This window comes from Vipera ursinii (genome assembly GCF_947247035.1).
Source record: "Vipera ursinii genome assembly, chromosome: 1".
NCBI classification, from domain to species: Eukaryota; Metazoa; Chordata; class Lepidosauria; order Squamata; family Viperidae; genus Vipera; species Vipera ursinii.
Genome location: NC_139512.1, coordinates 27,136,558 through 27,153,476, shown reverse-complemented (window position 1 = coordinate 27,153,476; position 16,919 = coordinate 27,136,558). Strand labels below are relative to the sequence as shown.

Here is a 16,919-nt window from a genome sequence, read left to right as displayed (position 1 = left end):
CTGAGTTCTGCATGCATATTATATGCAAGTGATTGAAGCATTCCAGGTGTCTTCCTTACTTTATTTGAATAGCCTTGCTTATGCAGCATGTATGGTTTCTTACAGGATGCTGATGTTTCTTACTACAAAAAGTCTTCGTAAGAGAAAAGAGCAGCTGAGCACTCTTTCAAACATGAACCAGCATAAGGAAAAGAGAGGAACCTCTGCTTGAAAAGTCTGTGGTTTTCTTTTGCAAACACTTTGGCAAAAAATGATTCAAAAATGTGCAACAAAATGGATGTACCTGTAAAAAGCTTTTGGCTTTGCAGCATGAAATGGCTAGTTCTTTCACTTGTTGGCTTTTCAATATATACATCAGGATGATGATTCAAATCTACCTTTTTCTCAACCCATCTTCTCAAATACTGGCTGGGTTTATATAACACTAGCCTATAACATGGTTTGGTTATGATCTACTGCGGGAATGTGCAATCTCCATTGGCTTCAGATCCACACAAACTTTTCATAGTATGCCAGGGACTGTATTTCTAAAGTGAATTGGCCAGAATCCATTTTCAGGAGCTCCATGGATGCATTAAGTCTCTGTAGTGCTTAAAGTGCTTATTTTAACCAATTGAACCCCTCCCTTTCAAAATGCAAAAACAGAAACATTTTTGGCTCCAGTCAGGATTGTGTCTGAGAACAGGAAAATGAATGGCAAAGGGCCACAAACAAAAGTCAGCCACATTCACAATATGCTATATGAACCACAGTGATTATATTGTCTTAATAAATAAGCTTATTATAATATATGAGCTCAGTCTTACTTTTGAAACCTTTAGTAAATCACTTAAAATGTGCTCCATTTCAGTCTTTTATAAGCTAGCTTAATAACTTGGGAGAATCAAAACTTCTATCTGCTATTTACAACTCAACAATGGAAGTACTAGAAAGCCAGTGTTAATTTTTGGAGTTACACTGTATGATTTACAGTTCTACCAACTGCAGATGAACAGAACGTTTGTCACTGTGACAGGAAACTAAATACAGATTTTATAGTACCTCTCCTGCAAGCAATATAGCCTTATGATGGTAAATCTGCTTGGTCAGGCCTTTGAGAACCCCAAACTTTATGACTGATCTGTCAGGTAGTATATTTGTCTCCCACTGTGACCTGGCTTTCTGTTGACCACCGATTTTTTCCTCATTAGTAAATAGGCAGAATTTGTTTGTAGGAGCATGGCTGCAAGTCTGTGCTTGTGGTTGCCCAATGAGGCTGGAAACTTCAACCTTACTGAACCAGGATATTTCTTTCCCCTAATATTCAATTTGTAATTCTTAACCAATGATTTTTTCAAAATTGAATAGACCTTAAATGTTTTTTTTCAAATATCCCTTTCATAATACAAATGTATGATTTAGCAAATGAAAAAAATAAACAGCATAACAATCATAGATATAACCTCCATCTTATAGTAAAATACTTTTCTATGGTTTAAGGTATATAAATTTACATGCCTGGGGAAAGTACTTGTCAATACAGTATTGGTAATGATTTGGGGGATTTTATATAAAATGCACACAATATACATCATTAAAATGCATAATTTTCTTATTGCCTGCATTAAGTCTTCTCCCATAGTCACCTGATGCTGAAAGGCAAATGGTCAAAATTTCTCTACAAAGAAGTCCCCGACTCCACACTATTTTCAGTGGAATGAAGTGGCTTCATACTGGGAACTACAAGAAAGTCAGGTGAAGAGGTTCAGAAGAATAAACAGGATAGCCAAGGGGAGGATCTGCAGCTTGTATGGTCAGGTTCCTCAGGAGTACGGGATGTGCTTGGATGCTATAGCGTTCCTCATCATCATTTGTGGCATATAACAGCTCCCACGACAGATTCCCCCACTGTCCTCTGACAGCTTCATCATTCAGTTCTCCCACTTGTACTAGGAATTCCTGAAGCGTGAGTATCCTGCAAGTATAAACTCCCTGAAAAATAAAGAGAAGTACAAAGAGTCACCTTATCTTTGAACACTGCAGAGAAATCAGATTTTATTTTTCTTCACTAAGAAAAATCCGGGCCGTGGATATTGTGAAAACTGTTGATCAAGATATGGTTGGTCTAGATAACCACAGAAAACATAACCAGTTTAAGCTACGTTCCTTTTAATGTATGGGTTAATGGAAGAAGACTTTGAATCTCAACCAGTACAATTCAGCAGACTCAGTGCTTCTATTTAAAAATGTCATCTAGTGACACCTTGGACATGTGTTTTCTAGGTCACAGTGCCTCTGGTACAGATAGTCCTCAACTTACAACAGTTCGCTTAGTGACCATTCAAAGTTACAACAGCACTGAAAAAAGTGACTTATGACCATTCTTCACAGCAGCATCCCCATGATCACCTGATCAAAATTCAGATGCTTGGCAATTGATTCATATTTATGACCATTGCTATGTCCCAAGGCCATGTGATCATCTTTTGAGACCTCCTCACAAGCAAAGTCAATGGGGAAGCCAGATTCACTTAACAACTGTGTTACTAATTTAACACCAGTAGGGATTCACTTAATAAATGTGGCATGGTCATAAAATGGGGCAAAATTCACTTAACAAATTTCTCACTTAGCGACATAAATTTTGGGCTCAATTGTGGTAATAAGCTGCGCTCTACCTGTGTAGCATTCCCTCGGAAATCTGCATGGCTCCCACTCTGATGATGTTCTGAAAGGCACTAAAACTGGAATATTGTCCAGCCTTCAGTTGGGAAGCTGGTGAGCCTCTAAGATTTTGTAATAGATTTCCCCCCCCCCCCTTTGGACACATATCATCTATTATGTCAGTCATTTTATTCCTTGGTCCAAAATTATTGTTACAGTGCTTTTATCACAGAGATAATCAGTTTGAGGTTCCAGGCCACAAGCAAAAATCTGGGCCTCTAAAAGTCTCTAAAAATGGTTATCAAATTGCAATTTTAATTATGATAGAGGTGGGTAATGTCAAAACATGGCTACAGAGTGGTCATATTACACACATATAATCCATTTTAGTACAGATCGTCCTCCATTTACAACCATTCATTTAACTGTTCAAAGTTACAATGATGCTGAAAAAAGTGACTTATGGTCGGGCCTCACACTTACAACCATCACAGCATCTCCATGGTCATATAATCAAAATTCAGACACTTGGCAACTGCCATGTATTCACGTCGGCTGCAGCATCCTGAGGTTGCATGATATCATTTGCAACCTTCCCCAGGGACAAGCAAAGTGAACTGTGGCAAAGTGGTCATAAAATCAAGGGTGAATCGTTTAATGACTACTTTGCTTAGTGATGGAAACTCCAGTCTCAGTTGTGTTTAAAGACAAGGACTATCTGTATGTCATGATCCCACTTTTTTTTAAAATGCAGCCCTCCAAAACATAAAGTCCCTCAGCCGATAAAAAAATTGAGTATCTTTGTTTTAAAAGATTAAGTACAGGAATTAACTAAACAAAATTCATACAATGAAACTTTAAACCCTAAAAAGACACCTAAAACATAACTTAATATATTTTCTGAAAACAACGCAAATGATATCAACTGCAAAGGCAATTTCTGAAGTTGGAAGTGACATATAAACACAGTTTTTTTCTAATGGGATTCCACAAAAAGGAATGTCACAATCAGCTCTGGATATCTTAATCACTAGGCAGATTTTTAATGATACAGGTCTTAATTAATTATGCCACCTATTCCTGAAGGCTTTTTGTGCTGTACTAATAGAGGGCTAGGATCACAACACCAGCTTGACAAACTACTTGAGAAACCGCAACAGAAAACATTTGTAAGTATTGCCATTAAATTCAAGAATAGAATAAGTGGCGTTTAGTGAAAAATCCACTTAAAACTCAGGAATCTCTTACCATATTTGGATCATGCCCCAAAGAAAAAAGATATGGCGTTTCTTGTAAAACAGCTTGTGGCCATTCCTTTTCAGACACCAAACCAATGTACCAGTCATTTTCATATTCTTCAAGATAGTTTAGCAGCTCTTTAAAATCTTCAGCTGGACCCAGGCTTGCTTTATCAACCATAAGCTTCACTGTATATCTGATAAACGCACAACACAAAGAAATATGTAATGAAAAAAGCAGAATAATGCTAGAGATATATATGGAGAATAGCCTCTATAAAGACATATAAACGGTTGGCAGATCTACAGTAGTAGGTTTAGTTATCAACTTGATAGACAACTTATCAATTTGACAGATAATATCTCTATCATATATGTTTGGGGCCATATATTGCAAGCATTATGAAGGCAGTCATACAGCCTCCAATTTACTACTCAGTTAATTCAAATCCAATTTCTCAGTATTAAGATCATAATCTCCCATGAATTCCTATTTTGTGTCTTATGATGATAAATGTTTCTTTATTTGGCCAGTAATTTCAATCACTGGCTCTTGAAAGCAGACTAAGTTACAATCAAATTTATTAATTTGCCTTTAGCAAACTAAAGGTATAGAGGTTTGTACATTATAACATATGGATAAGCATGATATGGAAGTTCACTAATTACAGCTTAGCTGACTGCCATAACCTAGGCAATATGTGAATTAGATCGTTATTAATTTCCTTCCAATATGTTGACTTAGCTCTCCTTTTTCATTAAGCATTTATCAGGCAGCACATATTCATCTGGCTGGGCATGGCATTTTATTTGCTAATCTAAACACATCAAAGCAAAATTTAAAACTGCTTTGAACCTGCATGATTTTCTAACAATTTCACACCGAAAAGACGTATCAAAAATTCCTTCCTCCTTGAATGCTGGAACAAAGTTAATACATCTACCATTATTTCAATCCAAATGGTCTGGACAGCAATAGCCTGTGGAATAGATGAGTAAGGTAGTCCATTGCCAAGTGATTCTTATCCATAATTTAAAAGTGATATTTTATAATCTTTTATTGAATTTCACTGGGCAAACCCGAGACAATTCATATTATGTATCTGCTGATGTTTGTGTATTGCACTGAGTGTACATTCATAAAGATCTGCCTCCTAGCTGTGGGTGTACATAAGGAACTACTGACTCTTATGCAACACTTTTATTTTCTTGCCACAATACAGGTAGTCCTTGAGTTTCGAGTGCAATGGAGCCTGCCCATTCCACTTGTAACTCGAAAACTCACAGAGTGAATCTTGTACCTCAAACAAGATCACTTCCTTGCTTGTTAAAACAAACACAGCTCGTTAAGTGAACATGAGGTATCTCAGGATGGGGAAGGCCATGAAGGGCCTAGTGATGGGGCAGGCCCTCAAGGCCTCCCAAATGCAATAAATATGTCATGCTTCCCCCTCCCTTCCTGCTGTGCCAGACTCACCTGGAAAAGATCCATCTCCTCTCTGCCACAGTTCCTGCTGCCGCCCAGATCTAAGGCCAGGGGACGCTTCCACACATACACACACACCACGGCCTGATCTGGAGGCCGTTTCCAGGCTGCTGCCACCTGGGTCTGAGGCCAGGGAATGCTTCCGAAGTCCCCTGCGGTCCAGGCTGCTGTCGCCCGGAAACAGGCTGCTGGAGGGCTATGTAAGTGTTCCCCGGCCTCAAATCTGGGCAGCAGTGGGCTGCAAAAGGCCTCTGGAACCCGGATCAGGCTGTGGGGGCCGGGCAGCGCAGAAGCGTTCCCCGGCCTCAGATCTGGGTGGCAGCAGCCTGGAAAAGGCCTCCAATGCCCCAATCCAGCCTCCGGAGGCACATGGAAGCGCCCCCTGGCTTTGGTTCCATTCTCTGTTGTAGAGATCAGAGGCCTAAAGTACCGTGAGATCACGCATTACTTTAGGCTTCCATTCTCTGTGAACGCACCAAAGGCCTGGAGCAGCCAAGAAAGCGAGGGATCTCAATCTTTGCAGGGTGAGTATTGAAGGCCTGGTGCCTAGAGAGACCCAGGCGGGGGTAGAGGGGGAGTGAATGTTGCAGAGCCACTGCAGAGCTATTGCGGTTGCTTGTAAGGGCAAACGACTGCCGTGGTGCCACAAAATTCATTAATTTCAGAACTTGCCTGTAAGCACTAGGAGGCGCTCATCACATAACTTTGAATGAGCATTAAGTGAACGCTCGTACCTCGGGGATTATCTATATAAGAAAACTGTCACTGAGAATTTCAGGAACACATTAGTGAGATTTCATTACAAAGCAGTAACTCTTCTGCTACAGCATTATAGAAACTGATCCCTTAGAATAGTTATTTTAAAAATTCACCAATACTAACTTTTTGTAGCATATGACACTGCTCTCTCTCCTGTTCTGAAGTTTTTGAAGCCTTTGACAGTTTACTTTTTTTTGACTTAGTGAGCAATACCATTTTCAAAATGCCCTTCTATTCTACCTGTAAGGCTTTTACAAAGAAAATATACCTGAAATACCAGTCCATCCATTTCACAAGGTTTCTGTATTACTTATAAAGTACATCCTTCCAAATCAAAATCTTAACTGGGAGCGTTTATTAGCATAGAAATGCTATACATGGAAACCTTTTGGGATTGTCTTCTCATCTTTACCCCTTTGGCCTCTGACAGACTAACAGGGACAGACAACTCATAGACCATGATCCAGAAACACCTCTCCTGGATCATATGTAGGATATATGTTTAATCTGCTTACAGGATCTAGCTGACCTTGTCTAGGCTTAGATACCAGGGATGAGAATGATCCGGATTAGCATGTGGATAGGGGACCTCCAAGAATACTAGGAGTGAGAAACTGTAAACTGAATGGTTGTGTCCCTGAAGACACTAGGAGGCAAATTTACTTGTATAGCTTTTATATGACTATAAATATAAGGCACATATTTGTAGTATAGCCAGAATATTATTCTTATCTTAATTACCTAAATGATTTTAGTGTTAATTGATATAACTCTTGGTTTCCTATTAACCAGTCCACGCAGACTGACCATGGAAGGCTTCCATTGTAGGCTCTGAAAATATGACCAGGAGATACAACAGTATCATCTAATCCAAACATTGCAACGTAACAGGATAAGGCACTCTGGACATACAAATCCTTCAAAGCAGTGTCTTTAAAAAGATCTTCGAGTAAATTCGAAGGATTTTCTTTCCAATGAAAAAGGTCTAGCTGGCTAAGTACAAAATGATACCACTCTACTGGAAACTTCTGCTTTATCTGATGGAATTTGGCGGCTGATAATGGTGCAGTTCTCCATTCTTCAGGAATGCTTAACAACTCAGAATAGAAGTTACTGAATTTAATAGGGGATGAATCCATATTTCCCCACTGTTTTCCAGCATCTACAACAGGAAGACCGAGAACAACTGTTTTATACAGTTTATTCACACTGGCTACTTCAAGTACTTCATCATCTGTAGTATGTATTTCTACTGAGCCTGGAAGAGAATAGAAAGGTCTTGGTGAACCACCTTGTGGTACTGTGACATTTGTTTTAAATGTTTTCTTGCTAGGTTCATCATCAAAGAGATTGCTATCATCAGTCCACTCTTCTGTAGACTCCACACTGAGTCCATCTTCCTCTTTCCATGAAGCTGGTCTTTCTACTGCCTTATTTAAAACTTCAGATGGCCCTGCTGAAGAGTACTCCTGTTGGGCTTTAGACATCTTTTCAAGAGTTCTAGGTGTTTTTGACTTCTTAGAGCAGTACTGAACTAGCATCCATAAGAGTACTTTTATGAAGTCTTCTTTCAACTGCTTCCGATTTTCAGGGGAATCAATTATTCCAGATAAGGTATTTCTGGCATCTGAGTAGAGTTTTACAGGAAGAGCAGCACAAGGTGTTAAAATATTTCCAAAATGAGGGTTGAGGGAGAACATCTTATTATGTTCCTGATGTTCAAAGGCCATCGCAAAAATATCATCAACTCTGTGAGCTTCAGCAGTATGACAGGAGGTTTCCTGCAATTCTAAACCCTGGATTAAAAGGGGGGGAAAAACAACAACACCCAAGGTGTTTCAAGTAATTGTATAGACACCAAGCAGCACAATGTTTCAGATATAGGGTGAATGCATACCAATTTACTGAACCATACCAAATCTTAATATTGATAATATTATTTACAACACTTCTTGATTTGGGTATCACAACAATCAGGAATTAGAAGAATGAAAACAATGTAGAAGAAGAGGGCAGAGCAAAGATCATGTTCCTCATCAGCCAACCAATGCTAACCATTTAAGCTAACACATCATGCTCCTTTTTTACTTCTTTCTTTGTTTCCCATTTTAAACCCAGAGCAAGGGTTTAGATTGCTACTATGATTATCACACGATAAATAAGGCAGTGCATAATTTAAAAATGATTCAGAAATAGCATTCCAATCTTGTACAAAAACAGTTCCTCTGTGCTATTCATTAAAGTCATCCAACATTTTGAGGATTTAGCTTAAACTTGCAAAAAGGTGCTGCTCTTCTAAGAAATTTGCTTATTAAAAATAAAGTGATGTTTAAATGACACCGATTCATTTTCAGAGTGTGCACAACTTTACAAACTATCTCAGTATCAACTCACACGGAACAATTATGAGAATCAGTAATGTTAGATAACATTCTTGTTCTGATTATTCAAGATGACTTTCAAGATGTGTTTGATTAATTTTATGTGACATTTTCATTAGAGAAATGGAATTACAAATACTAAAATACAAACAATGACAATTTGTAATGAGCCTCATATCTGATTCCTTCATTTTATATAACACAGAAGGAAAGTCAAGCTGGAAGTTGTGGAGAAGCAAAAAATAAAGAGAAAAAAAAATCTTCTGTTTTTATCTTCTTTTCCTCCATTTCCCCAAGTAAGTTAAATAATGCTATAAGGGTTATTAGATAGGAATTTTCTTGTTCTACACAGAGAAGTCAGAAATTGGAACTGCAGAATTAGTCTGTACCACTAAACTAAACCTATTCCTGACTTTCTAAGAATAAAAATACATCACATTTTTTTATTATTATACAGTAACAATAATTAAAAGTATAAAGGAGCAGTGAATATAGTGAAAACTGCTAAACAGGCAATTGTAACCATATTAAGCTATAACATGGACTGGAATGATTGGGGCATAAGAGAATGCAATATTCAGGCGGGAATTCTTTCATAGCTATGAAGTACGCTGGACCAGTTACTTTCTCGTAAAATCCTCTTTATGATTATTACAGATAAGTGAGAAAGCAACACAAACCTTTGGAGGAAGGAAGGATAAAAGCATAAAAGACTGAAGCGTGGAGTATTATGATTAACTTTCATCCATCTATCCAAGCTCTTTCTAGATACTCCCTCCCATAAACTCATCTATCAGACTTTCATTCCTCCAAATACACACTGTATGTATTTGATTGGGTATACATGTGTTTTGGTATACTTTATTGGTTCTCTAGCCCAATGGTGGCACCATTTTGGCTAGTTTCTGAACATGGATATTGAGGAATAATAGGCTACTGTACATTTAGTCAGAAAATACAACGACCTCTTAAATAGAAACTAGTGAAAATGTCTATTGTTTTCGACCTAATAGAAAATTGAATAGCTTTTAAGTGATTCAAGTGAGCTTTTATTTTCAACTCTTCTCAGTTATATTAGGAAACTAGTTCATGTATGTTGTGCATTTAAGAAGTATGCTAATTTCTACTAACATATAAAGGAACTACAGCAGAACAGCACATGCTTTTTTAATATTACTTGCCTTGATATTAAGACAACAGTAAGTGTAGCCTCTTTCTAAAACAAGGATCCATATTAATCTGTCTTGAAATCGGCACAAGTAATGGGATCCAGGTGAACAGAAACCTTTGGAAACAAGAATCTCAAAATAAGGATTAGTTTTTACTCAAGAATATTTTGATCTACACTGTCCACATTTTAATAAAAGTTAATCACATAATCTAATAACACAAGATGGAAAAGTAGTATATAAACAAAGTAGACTGTATTATGGGTTCAGTTTAAAACCACTATGTGAAGCTTATTATAGATATGAATTCTAGATATATGGCTATTAATACAGCTTGCATTTTTTCAGATATTTTGCTTAGAAATTTTAATAAATGTGGTGGTTTTATAACATGAACAGAACCTTATAATTATGAAAATGCTATTCCTAAATTATCTCTGTGACAAAAGAATTAGTGACATTTTGATAACTATATAATTTTCAGGTATTTCAGCTGGAGTTTAATACAAGTTTTGTAATTTTCTGCAAAATATTAATTACAAATATATATTAAAATAAAACTCCACCATTGTACATACTATAACGTTACATCAATTCTCTTTCTTTGATATACTTGTAGAGGTCATTATTATTATTATTAAATTTATTTGCCACCCATCTCACAATTCGAAGCGACTCTGAATGGCTGAGGTTAAGAAAGACCAGTGTTTTTAAAAAAATAAAAAAAAATTTATTCCCTCAACATATAGGCCCTAATGATCAGGCTGCTGCTTTTAGTTCTCTGGTTAGTTGTGGAAATTTCAAACATCTCTTTTTCTACTCTCTCCAATCATTACAGAATCAAATCCATCACCTACACTGCTGCATTGGGTGAACTCTGGGCTAATTGCTATCATTCAGCCAAATTACCCTTAGGATTTTGTTGTAGAGATTGAATTGGATCAGGGAATACATGTAGGCTACCTTGAGCTCATGGAACAGAGATCTGATATAATCTGCAAGCAAACCAAAGCATCAGTTTGATAGCATAGGAAGAAATTCTATTTTCATTCTACTATACTGACATTTCACTCAGATTATATCAGCAAATAATTTCCTACATCTATGAGATTATTACACAAGAGCCTATAAATCAATCCTGCAGTGTCTAGAGACCTGCAGCGGAGATTCCTTTGCAGATAAGGGTAAGTTCATGGATGGTGGATTCGCTGGTCTCATAAGCAGAATCAATTTTTAACTTACCTAACCTGCCTGTTGAGAATGCTGATTGCAATGCAGTCCTTAAACTTGGAATCATCTGTTGATAATATACAGCATCAGGACCTATGCAGGCCATCATGCCCACAGGTCCAGGCCAGCTTCGGACTGGTCTTGGAAAGCCTATCAAAAATATTGGGAGACTAAAAAGTGATAGCAAGGGAGAAGAAAGCAGTGAAGACAGCATTATGATGGCCAATACAATTGGAAAGAAAGCAATGTTCAGTGTAATCAGAGTAGCTGTGGATTTCCGGCGTTGTTTTTTTTCTGTCCACGATGTCAAGAGAACAGTAATGGCAAATTGCAATTTTGAAACAAATTGAAACAGCCGACTCCGAATAATTCCAACCTAATAAAAGAGAAATAGCAATAATGTTTTTCCTTCATTTATATGCTTCTTTTTTCTAAAGCATTTGGGGTGTTCGTGAAAGACCCTGAACTTGGATTAGTGAAGCAAGTCAAGCTTTCTGAACTTCAAATGAAGAATCTGAATTGAGTTTGAAGGGAGGGTAAAAAGAGGAAATTATCTTTGCCAATAGAGAATGATATGAGGCTGCTTTTGAAAAATCAAGAGGGTTTTTCCCAGATTAACTGAAGTAGGCAAATAAGAATTATGACAGATGTCCTCTTTGTCAATATGTCACAGAGGTTAATTCAAAGTGCAAGTCTTAAACTTAAGATTTGAATAGTCTAAAACTTGACCAAAAATGTATCAGTTATACCAGGGGTAGGCAACCTCGGCTCTTTTATGACTCATGGACTTCAACTCCCAGAATTCCTGAGCCAGCTTGGCTGGCTCAGGAATTCTGGGAGTTGAAGTCCATGAGTCATAAAAGAGCCGAGGTTGCCTACCCCTGAGTTATACACACCTACATGAATCTGCCCAATTTCAAAAATAATCTACTGGAGGCCTTGCTCAGGTGATTATGAAGAACAGGACAGCTTTATTGATGCCAGAATAATTACAAGTACAGTATATTGAACTATTCAAGCCTTGTTTTTGAGTGGCAGATTTATTTTTCTCAGCAAACAACTTAAAACTTTACTACTTTACATTTATTTCAAATCTGAATGGAATTCAACATCATACTAAAATCTCTTGGCTAGCGCAACAAGATCTGTTTTCCCTTTCTATCCCTATAACCTGCAGCGTGCTGTCAAAGTCTATTCCAGAGAAGATTGCAAATTATTTGGGATTCCAGAAGGAAATAATCTATCATCCAATTCAGCTAACAAAATCTACATTTGCTAATGAAATAATAGAATAACAGAGTTGGAAGGGACTTTGGAGTTCTTTTGGTCCAACCCCCTGCTCAAGCAGGAAACCCTATATACTATTTCAGACAAATAGTTTTATCTCTTCTTAAAAACCTCGGTGTTGGAGCACCCACAACTTCTGGAGGCAAGTCATATGAATGGATTGCATTCCACTATTGTATTTTTTTTAAAAAAATAGACTTTTTATCCAGTAATTCTAGTGTAGTTCCCTATCACTTTGGTTCTCGTTTGTTTCTCAAATGGGGGTTCAAATACATAAGTAAAATATCATAAATAAAGGCATTTTACCAGCAAGAGTCTAATTCCTGTATCAATGCTTTTGTTCCACCACAGATCAGTTGTGAACAGCAGCAACTGCACTGCAGACACTACCACCATATCCAAGAGAGCATGCTCTGTATCTTGCCACACCTAAAACAAGTATTTTTGCAGCTTCACTATAGAGATATAAGCTACACTTCATAGTTCACGACTGATCAAGCACATAACCATTTTTTCAGAACAATAAAACAATATTGCCTAAAACCTACTGGCTTCTACAGTTTCTAATTTCAACATGTGAAAATACACGAGACTCCATATTCTTAACAGAAGAATAAGAACATACTTGGAGAAGAGAATAAATGAAATATATAGCAAATTTGGGATACAATTCTGCAGACATAGATTTACATAACACAAGACTCTCTCAAACTGGGTTTGACTCCTGGTGGTTTTAAGGATATTTCCACTGAGTTTCTCATGGACACATTGAGTTATAATACCATAAGACATTGGCTTATTCCAATACAGGTAGTCCTTGGTTAATAACAATAATTAGGACTGAGAACTTTGTCACTAAGCAATGTGATTATAAAGTGTGATGTCACACAACTGCGCTGACTTTTAATGGCAGTTCTGCTACTTCCTGATGTGGGTTTTTTTTAGGTGCAATGTCACAATTGCCATTTGTAACCACCTGCCAGTTTTCTTATTCACTTTGCTTGTTGGAAGCCAGCAGTGAAAGTTCCAAATGGCAATCAAATGACCAGAAGATGCTGCAACAATCATAATTGCGAGCTTGTTGCCCAGCACCAAATTACAATCACATGACTGAGGGGACACTGTGATGGCCATGACTTTGATCCCTGGCTGTAAGTCTACTGGCTTAGCACTGTTGTAGCTCGAAATGATTGCTGAACAAAAGGTCATTAACTGAAGGGTACCTGCATGCTTTTAAACTTCCCCATCTAACTAACAGCCTTTAAAATCATAGGTGGTTTCCCCATGCAAATACTAATTAGGATGACCCTTTCTAGAATCCAAATTCAGCCAAGTTTCAGCTAGATGTGGCTGCCTGCTATGGTGTGCATCTGAATATGCTTCATTAAAACAGTAATTTACTGAGCTGAGTTTAATGCATCTTGGCCGTTAATGGAATGTTATTATATCAATGTTTACCAAATGCTAAAAGCTTCTACACAGTCATTCCAAAAACATTCTTACTTTTGTATTAGTGTCCGAGCCAAAAAGTGCCATGTTTGAGATCAAGCAATGATTTATCTAATAATGCTACCCAAAACCTTTTAAGTAGAAATGCCTAGATTTAATACTGGTCCTGACATACAGAAAAAAACATTCTCTACAATTTTAGTTTCATGGGATCAAGTAATTTCCAATTAGAATGTGTTCTCTTATTTTATTTAATACATCTAATAGTTAAATTGCAAGGTATTGGGTTACCTTATAAAAAGCATAAAATATTTGCCATTTACCATTCTAAAGCTTCTTGAAAATCCAATGGAAATATATATGGATGAAAGATGATGTAGAGAATTGTCTACGGAAAGAAATGCTATCATAGCAAATGGTGACACTGAAATTGCAAAAAAAAGGTTAAATATTTTTCTTATAGAAAGAACTATGAATAAAACTTTCAATTGCGTAGATAGCTCTATTCAGTTTTTATATGATCCTGATTTTTATTTTGTTTCTTATTTCTCTTTGGAATTCTTTGGGAAGATAAAAAAAGGGAAGCAAGTACCGTATTTTCCAGTGTATAAGACAACTGGGCGTATAAGACGACCCCCTACATTTCCTGTTAAATTATAGGGTTTGGGCTATACTCGCCGTATAAGACTACCCCTCTTCCAACGCACACCAAATAAAAATTAAAAAACATCAGATTTGATTTTAATATGGTAATTTTAATTGAAATGCTTATGACATGCAGGTACTTAGTAGGAAAACTGTCACTTATAAACATAAGGCTGTTTGTCATCAAACATGTAAACATAAAACAGTGCAAGTAGATTAAACTTAATAATAATAATAATAATAATAATAATAATAATAATAATAATAATAATAATAAGTTGGAAGGGACCTTGGAGGTCATCTTGTCCAACCCACTGCTAAGGCAGGAAATCCTATACCATTTCAGACAAATGGCTGTCCAGTCTCTTCTTAAAAACTTCCAGGGTTGGAGCATTCACCACTTCTGGAGGCAGGTTGTTCCACTGGTTAATTGTTCTAACTGTCAGGAAGTTTCTCCTTAGTTCTAGGTTGCTTCTCTCCTTGACTAGTTTCCATCCATTGCTTCTTGTCCTGCTTTCAGGTGCTTTGGAGAATAGCTTGGCTCCCTCTTCTTTGTGGCAGCCCCTGAGATATTGGATCACTGCTATCATGTCACCCCTTACCCTTCTCTTCGTTAAACTACACATACCCAATTCCAGCAACCGTTTCCTATTTTCCTAATTCACTTTTTCACTTTTCCTAATTCACTCTAAAGCTTTCCCTGCGCAGAGCCTTAAGTAACCCCAGCTGCCTGCAATTAGTGCAGGTTCTCATCCCACCAGGCTCAAGGTTGAGTCAGCCTTCCATCCTTCCGAGGTAGGTAAAATGAGGACTCAGATTGTTGGGAGCAATAAGATGACTTTGTAATAATGCTGCTTGTGTGTGTGTGTGGGGGGGTGAAAGCTCTAATAAGCAGGTATATACATAGAATGAAGGCTATTGCTAAGCACATTGATTTGTGCTTTAAATTGTAAGCCGCCCTGAGTCTTCGGAGAAGGGCGGGATATAAATGGGATTTTTTTTAAAAAAAGACCAAATGGGAGATCCGCTCCAGGTTTTCCAGCCAGCCCGCCCAGTTCCTGAGTCAAATGTGTCCTTTGAGCTAAGCTGCTGCTCTGGCTACGCATTCCCCACCTGCCTTTCAAGTTGCTCTTGCATTCCCCACCTGCCTACAGCTGCTCTTCAACTTTAGAAGGAAAGAAGCCCAGACCCCAGCCTGTAAAAAATCACAGACTGAAGCTTCTACTCCAATTGGTCCCGCTTTCCCTGCGCAGACTAAATGGAAGATCCACTCCAGGTTTTCCAGCCAGCCCTGTCCCTAAAGTTTCAGCACCTGGCGTATAAGACGACCCCTGACTTTTGAGAAGATTTTCATGGGTTAAAAAGTCGTCTTATACGCTGGAAACTACAGTAAATATAAGATTGAACAATTTATAAAGTTTTCTCATGTTCTTATTTTCTTACAAATGTCACTTATTGATGGAACAGTGGAATATATATAAACTGCCAAATAAATATAAGTGATGTTCTCTAGTGGATTGGTACTTTGGAAAAGGGAAAATTCTTTCTGGCAAGCAGAATTCTAAAATGTTGTGAGAGGTCTTTGTAGCAATCAGACGTCCCATAATCTTTTCATACTCAGATCTTTCAATTTCAGAAAGCAGTACTGAGTCATAATCTAAATTCAACATATAAATGCTCAAATCAAATAAACTTTAGCTCCAAACCTGACATAACATCAAACTATTATTCTAAGACTAACAGCTAAAAACCAGTAGATTGAGGAAACTGGAACGTTTTAAGAATTGAACAATATATTGTTACATATTTGGTAACAATTTTCCTTTGCATGATTAATAAATGTCAGATGACCTAATATTTTTCAAACAACTTGGTATTTTTGCATGAACTATTACTAGCATAGTCTAATGGCCAATATCATTTCCCACATGTGAAATGCCTCAGAATTTACACCAACTGTTTGCATATGATAAATCCTGGGTGCATAAACTGCTCACCACCACCACCACCCAAATCAAAGTTTGTAGGCAAACTTCAGTCTCTCCTCAGCTATTAACCATTTTCAATGTTAGATTAAACTTTAAACTATTAAATTTTAAGGTGGAAGAGGAAATCATTTTCAGAAAAAGCACTAAAGTTTGGAAATATGCTTTTACTGAGTTTCTTATCTAATCATTACATTACCCTTGCTCTATTAACAACATATTTTATACATATCACAAGATGCATTTTATTTTTTGTGCATTTATATAAAAGAAGAAATTGAGATTTCTTACCTAAAGTGAGTAAAATCTTTCTTAACATACCAATTTTCTTGAGGTTCTTTTCCTTCTTTCCGGATACATTCATTGTCATTAGGTCTTTTGGATAAAAGGGATTTCGGAACAATCCAAACAAATACACTGTTTGAATCTCTCTGAGAATCCATAGAGCAAGAAGCAATATTATCAATATGTAACTAATAACACCTTGGAGGCTAGTCCTGGAAAATGTCTGAAAACCAAGGAAGGAGTGCAATAAGCCAGCTTCCAGAAGAGCAAAAGTCAATACAATGAAATAGAATATTAATTCCCTCCATACAAACTGTGTTCTACAGGAAGATGTGTTTTTAAATTTGCTGGAAGCTAAACAG

The 16,919-nt window shown here is 37.2% G+C and overlaps 2 protein-coding genes and 1 long non-coding RNA gene across 10 annotated transcripts in view; 2 read left to right on the top strand and 1 right to left on the bottom strand.

Annotated features, from left to right (window-relative positions):
• The window catches only part of DHRS7 (dehydrogenase/reductase 7), a 24,463-nt gene extending 23,676 nt beyond the window's left edge, over positions 1–787 (top strand). Inside the window, exon 7 of the mRNA XM_083370313.1 lies at positions 106–787. Coding sequence (XP_083226439.1) covers positions 106–141 — 36 coding nt within the window. The 3' untranslated portion in view covers positions 142–787. The remainder of the gene's footprint in view (positions 1–105) is intronic.
• Positions 1–16,919, bottom strand: part of PCNX4 (pecanex 4) — a 25,063-nt gene that overhangs the window by 1,269 nt on the left and 6,875 nt on the right. For 3 of the 7 annotated variants that reach the window (XM_083370127.1, XM_083370126.1, XM_083370125.1), the window contains 8 exons: positions 16,564–16,919; positions 13,966–14,066; positions 12,500–12,622; positions 10,919–11,282; positions 9,689–9,792; positions 6,868–7,922; positions 3,892–4,078; positions 1,340–1,971 (listed from right to left, as the gene is read on the bottom strand). The exon at positions 16,564–16,919 is cut by the window's right edge and continues 156 nt beyond it. In XM_083370127.1, coding sequence (XP_083226253.1) covers positions 1,720–1,971; positions 3,892–4,078; positions 6,868–7,922; positions 9,689–9,792; positions 10,919–11,282; positions 12,500–12,622; positions 13,966–14,066; positions 16,564–16,919 — 2,542 coding nt within the window. In that variant the 3' untranslated portion in view covers positions 1,340–1,719. Of the gene's footprint in view, positions 1–1,339; positions 1,972–3,891; positions 4,079–6,867; positions 7,923–9,688; positions 9,793–10,918; positions 11,283–12,499; positions 12,623–13,965; positions 14,067–16,563 lie in introns of those variants that run through there. The other 4 variants (XR_014493381.1, XM_083370128.1, XM_083370129.1 and 1 more) reach the window with 4 other exon arrangements.
• Positions 7,609–12,841, top strand: LOC310645014. 2 transcript variants are annotated; one of them, XR_014493399.1, is made up of 4 exons: positions 7,609–7,740; positions 8,713–8,803; positions 9,165–9,329; positions 12,545–12,841. It is a non-coding gene; the product is annotated as an uncharacterized lncRNA (long non-coding RNA). The 2 variants fall into 2 exon arrangements; XR_014493400.1 differs by lacking the exon at positions 12,545–12,841 and having other exon boundaries at positions 9,165–9,678.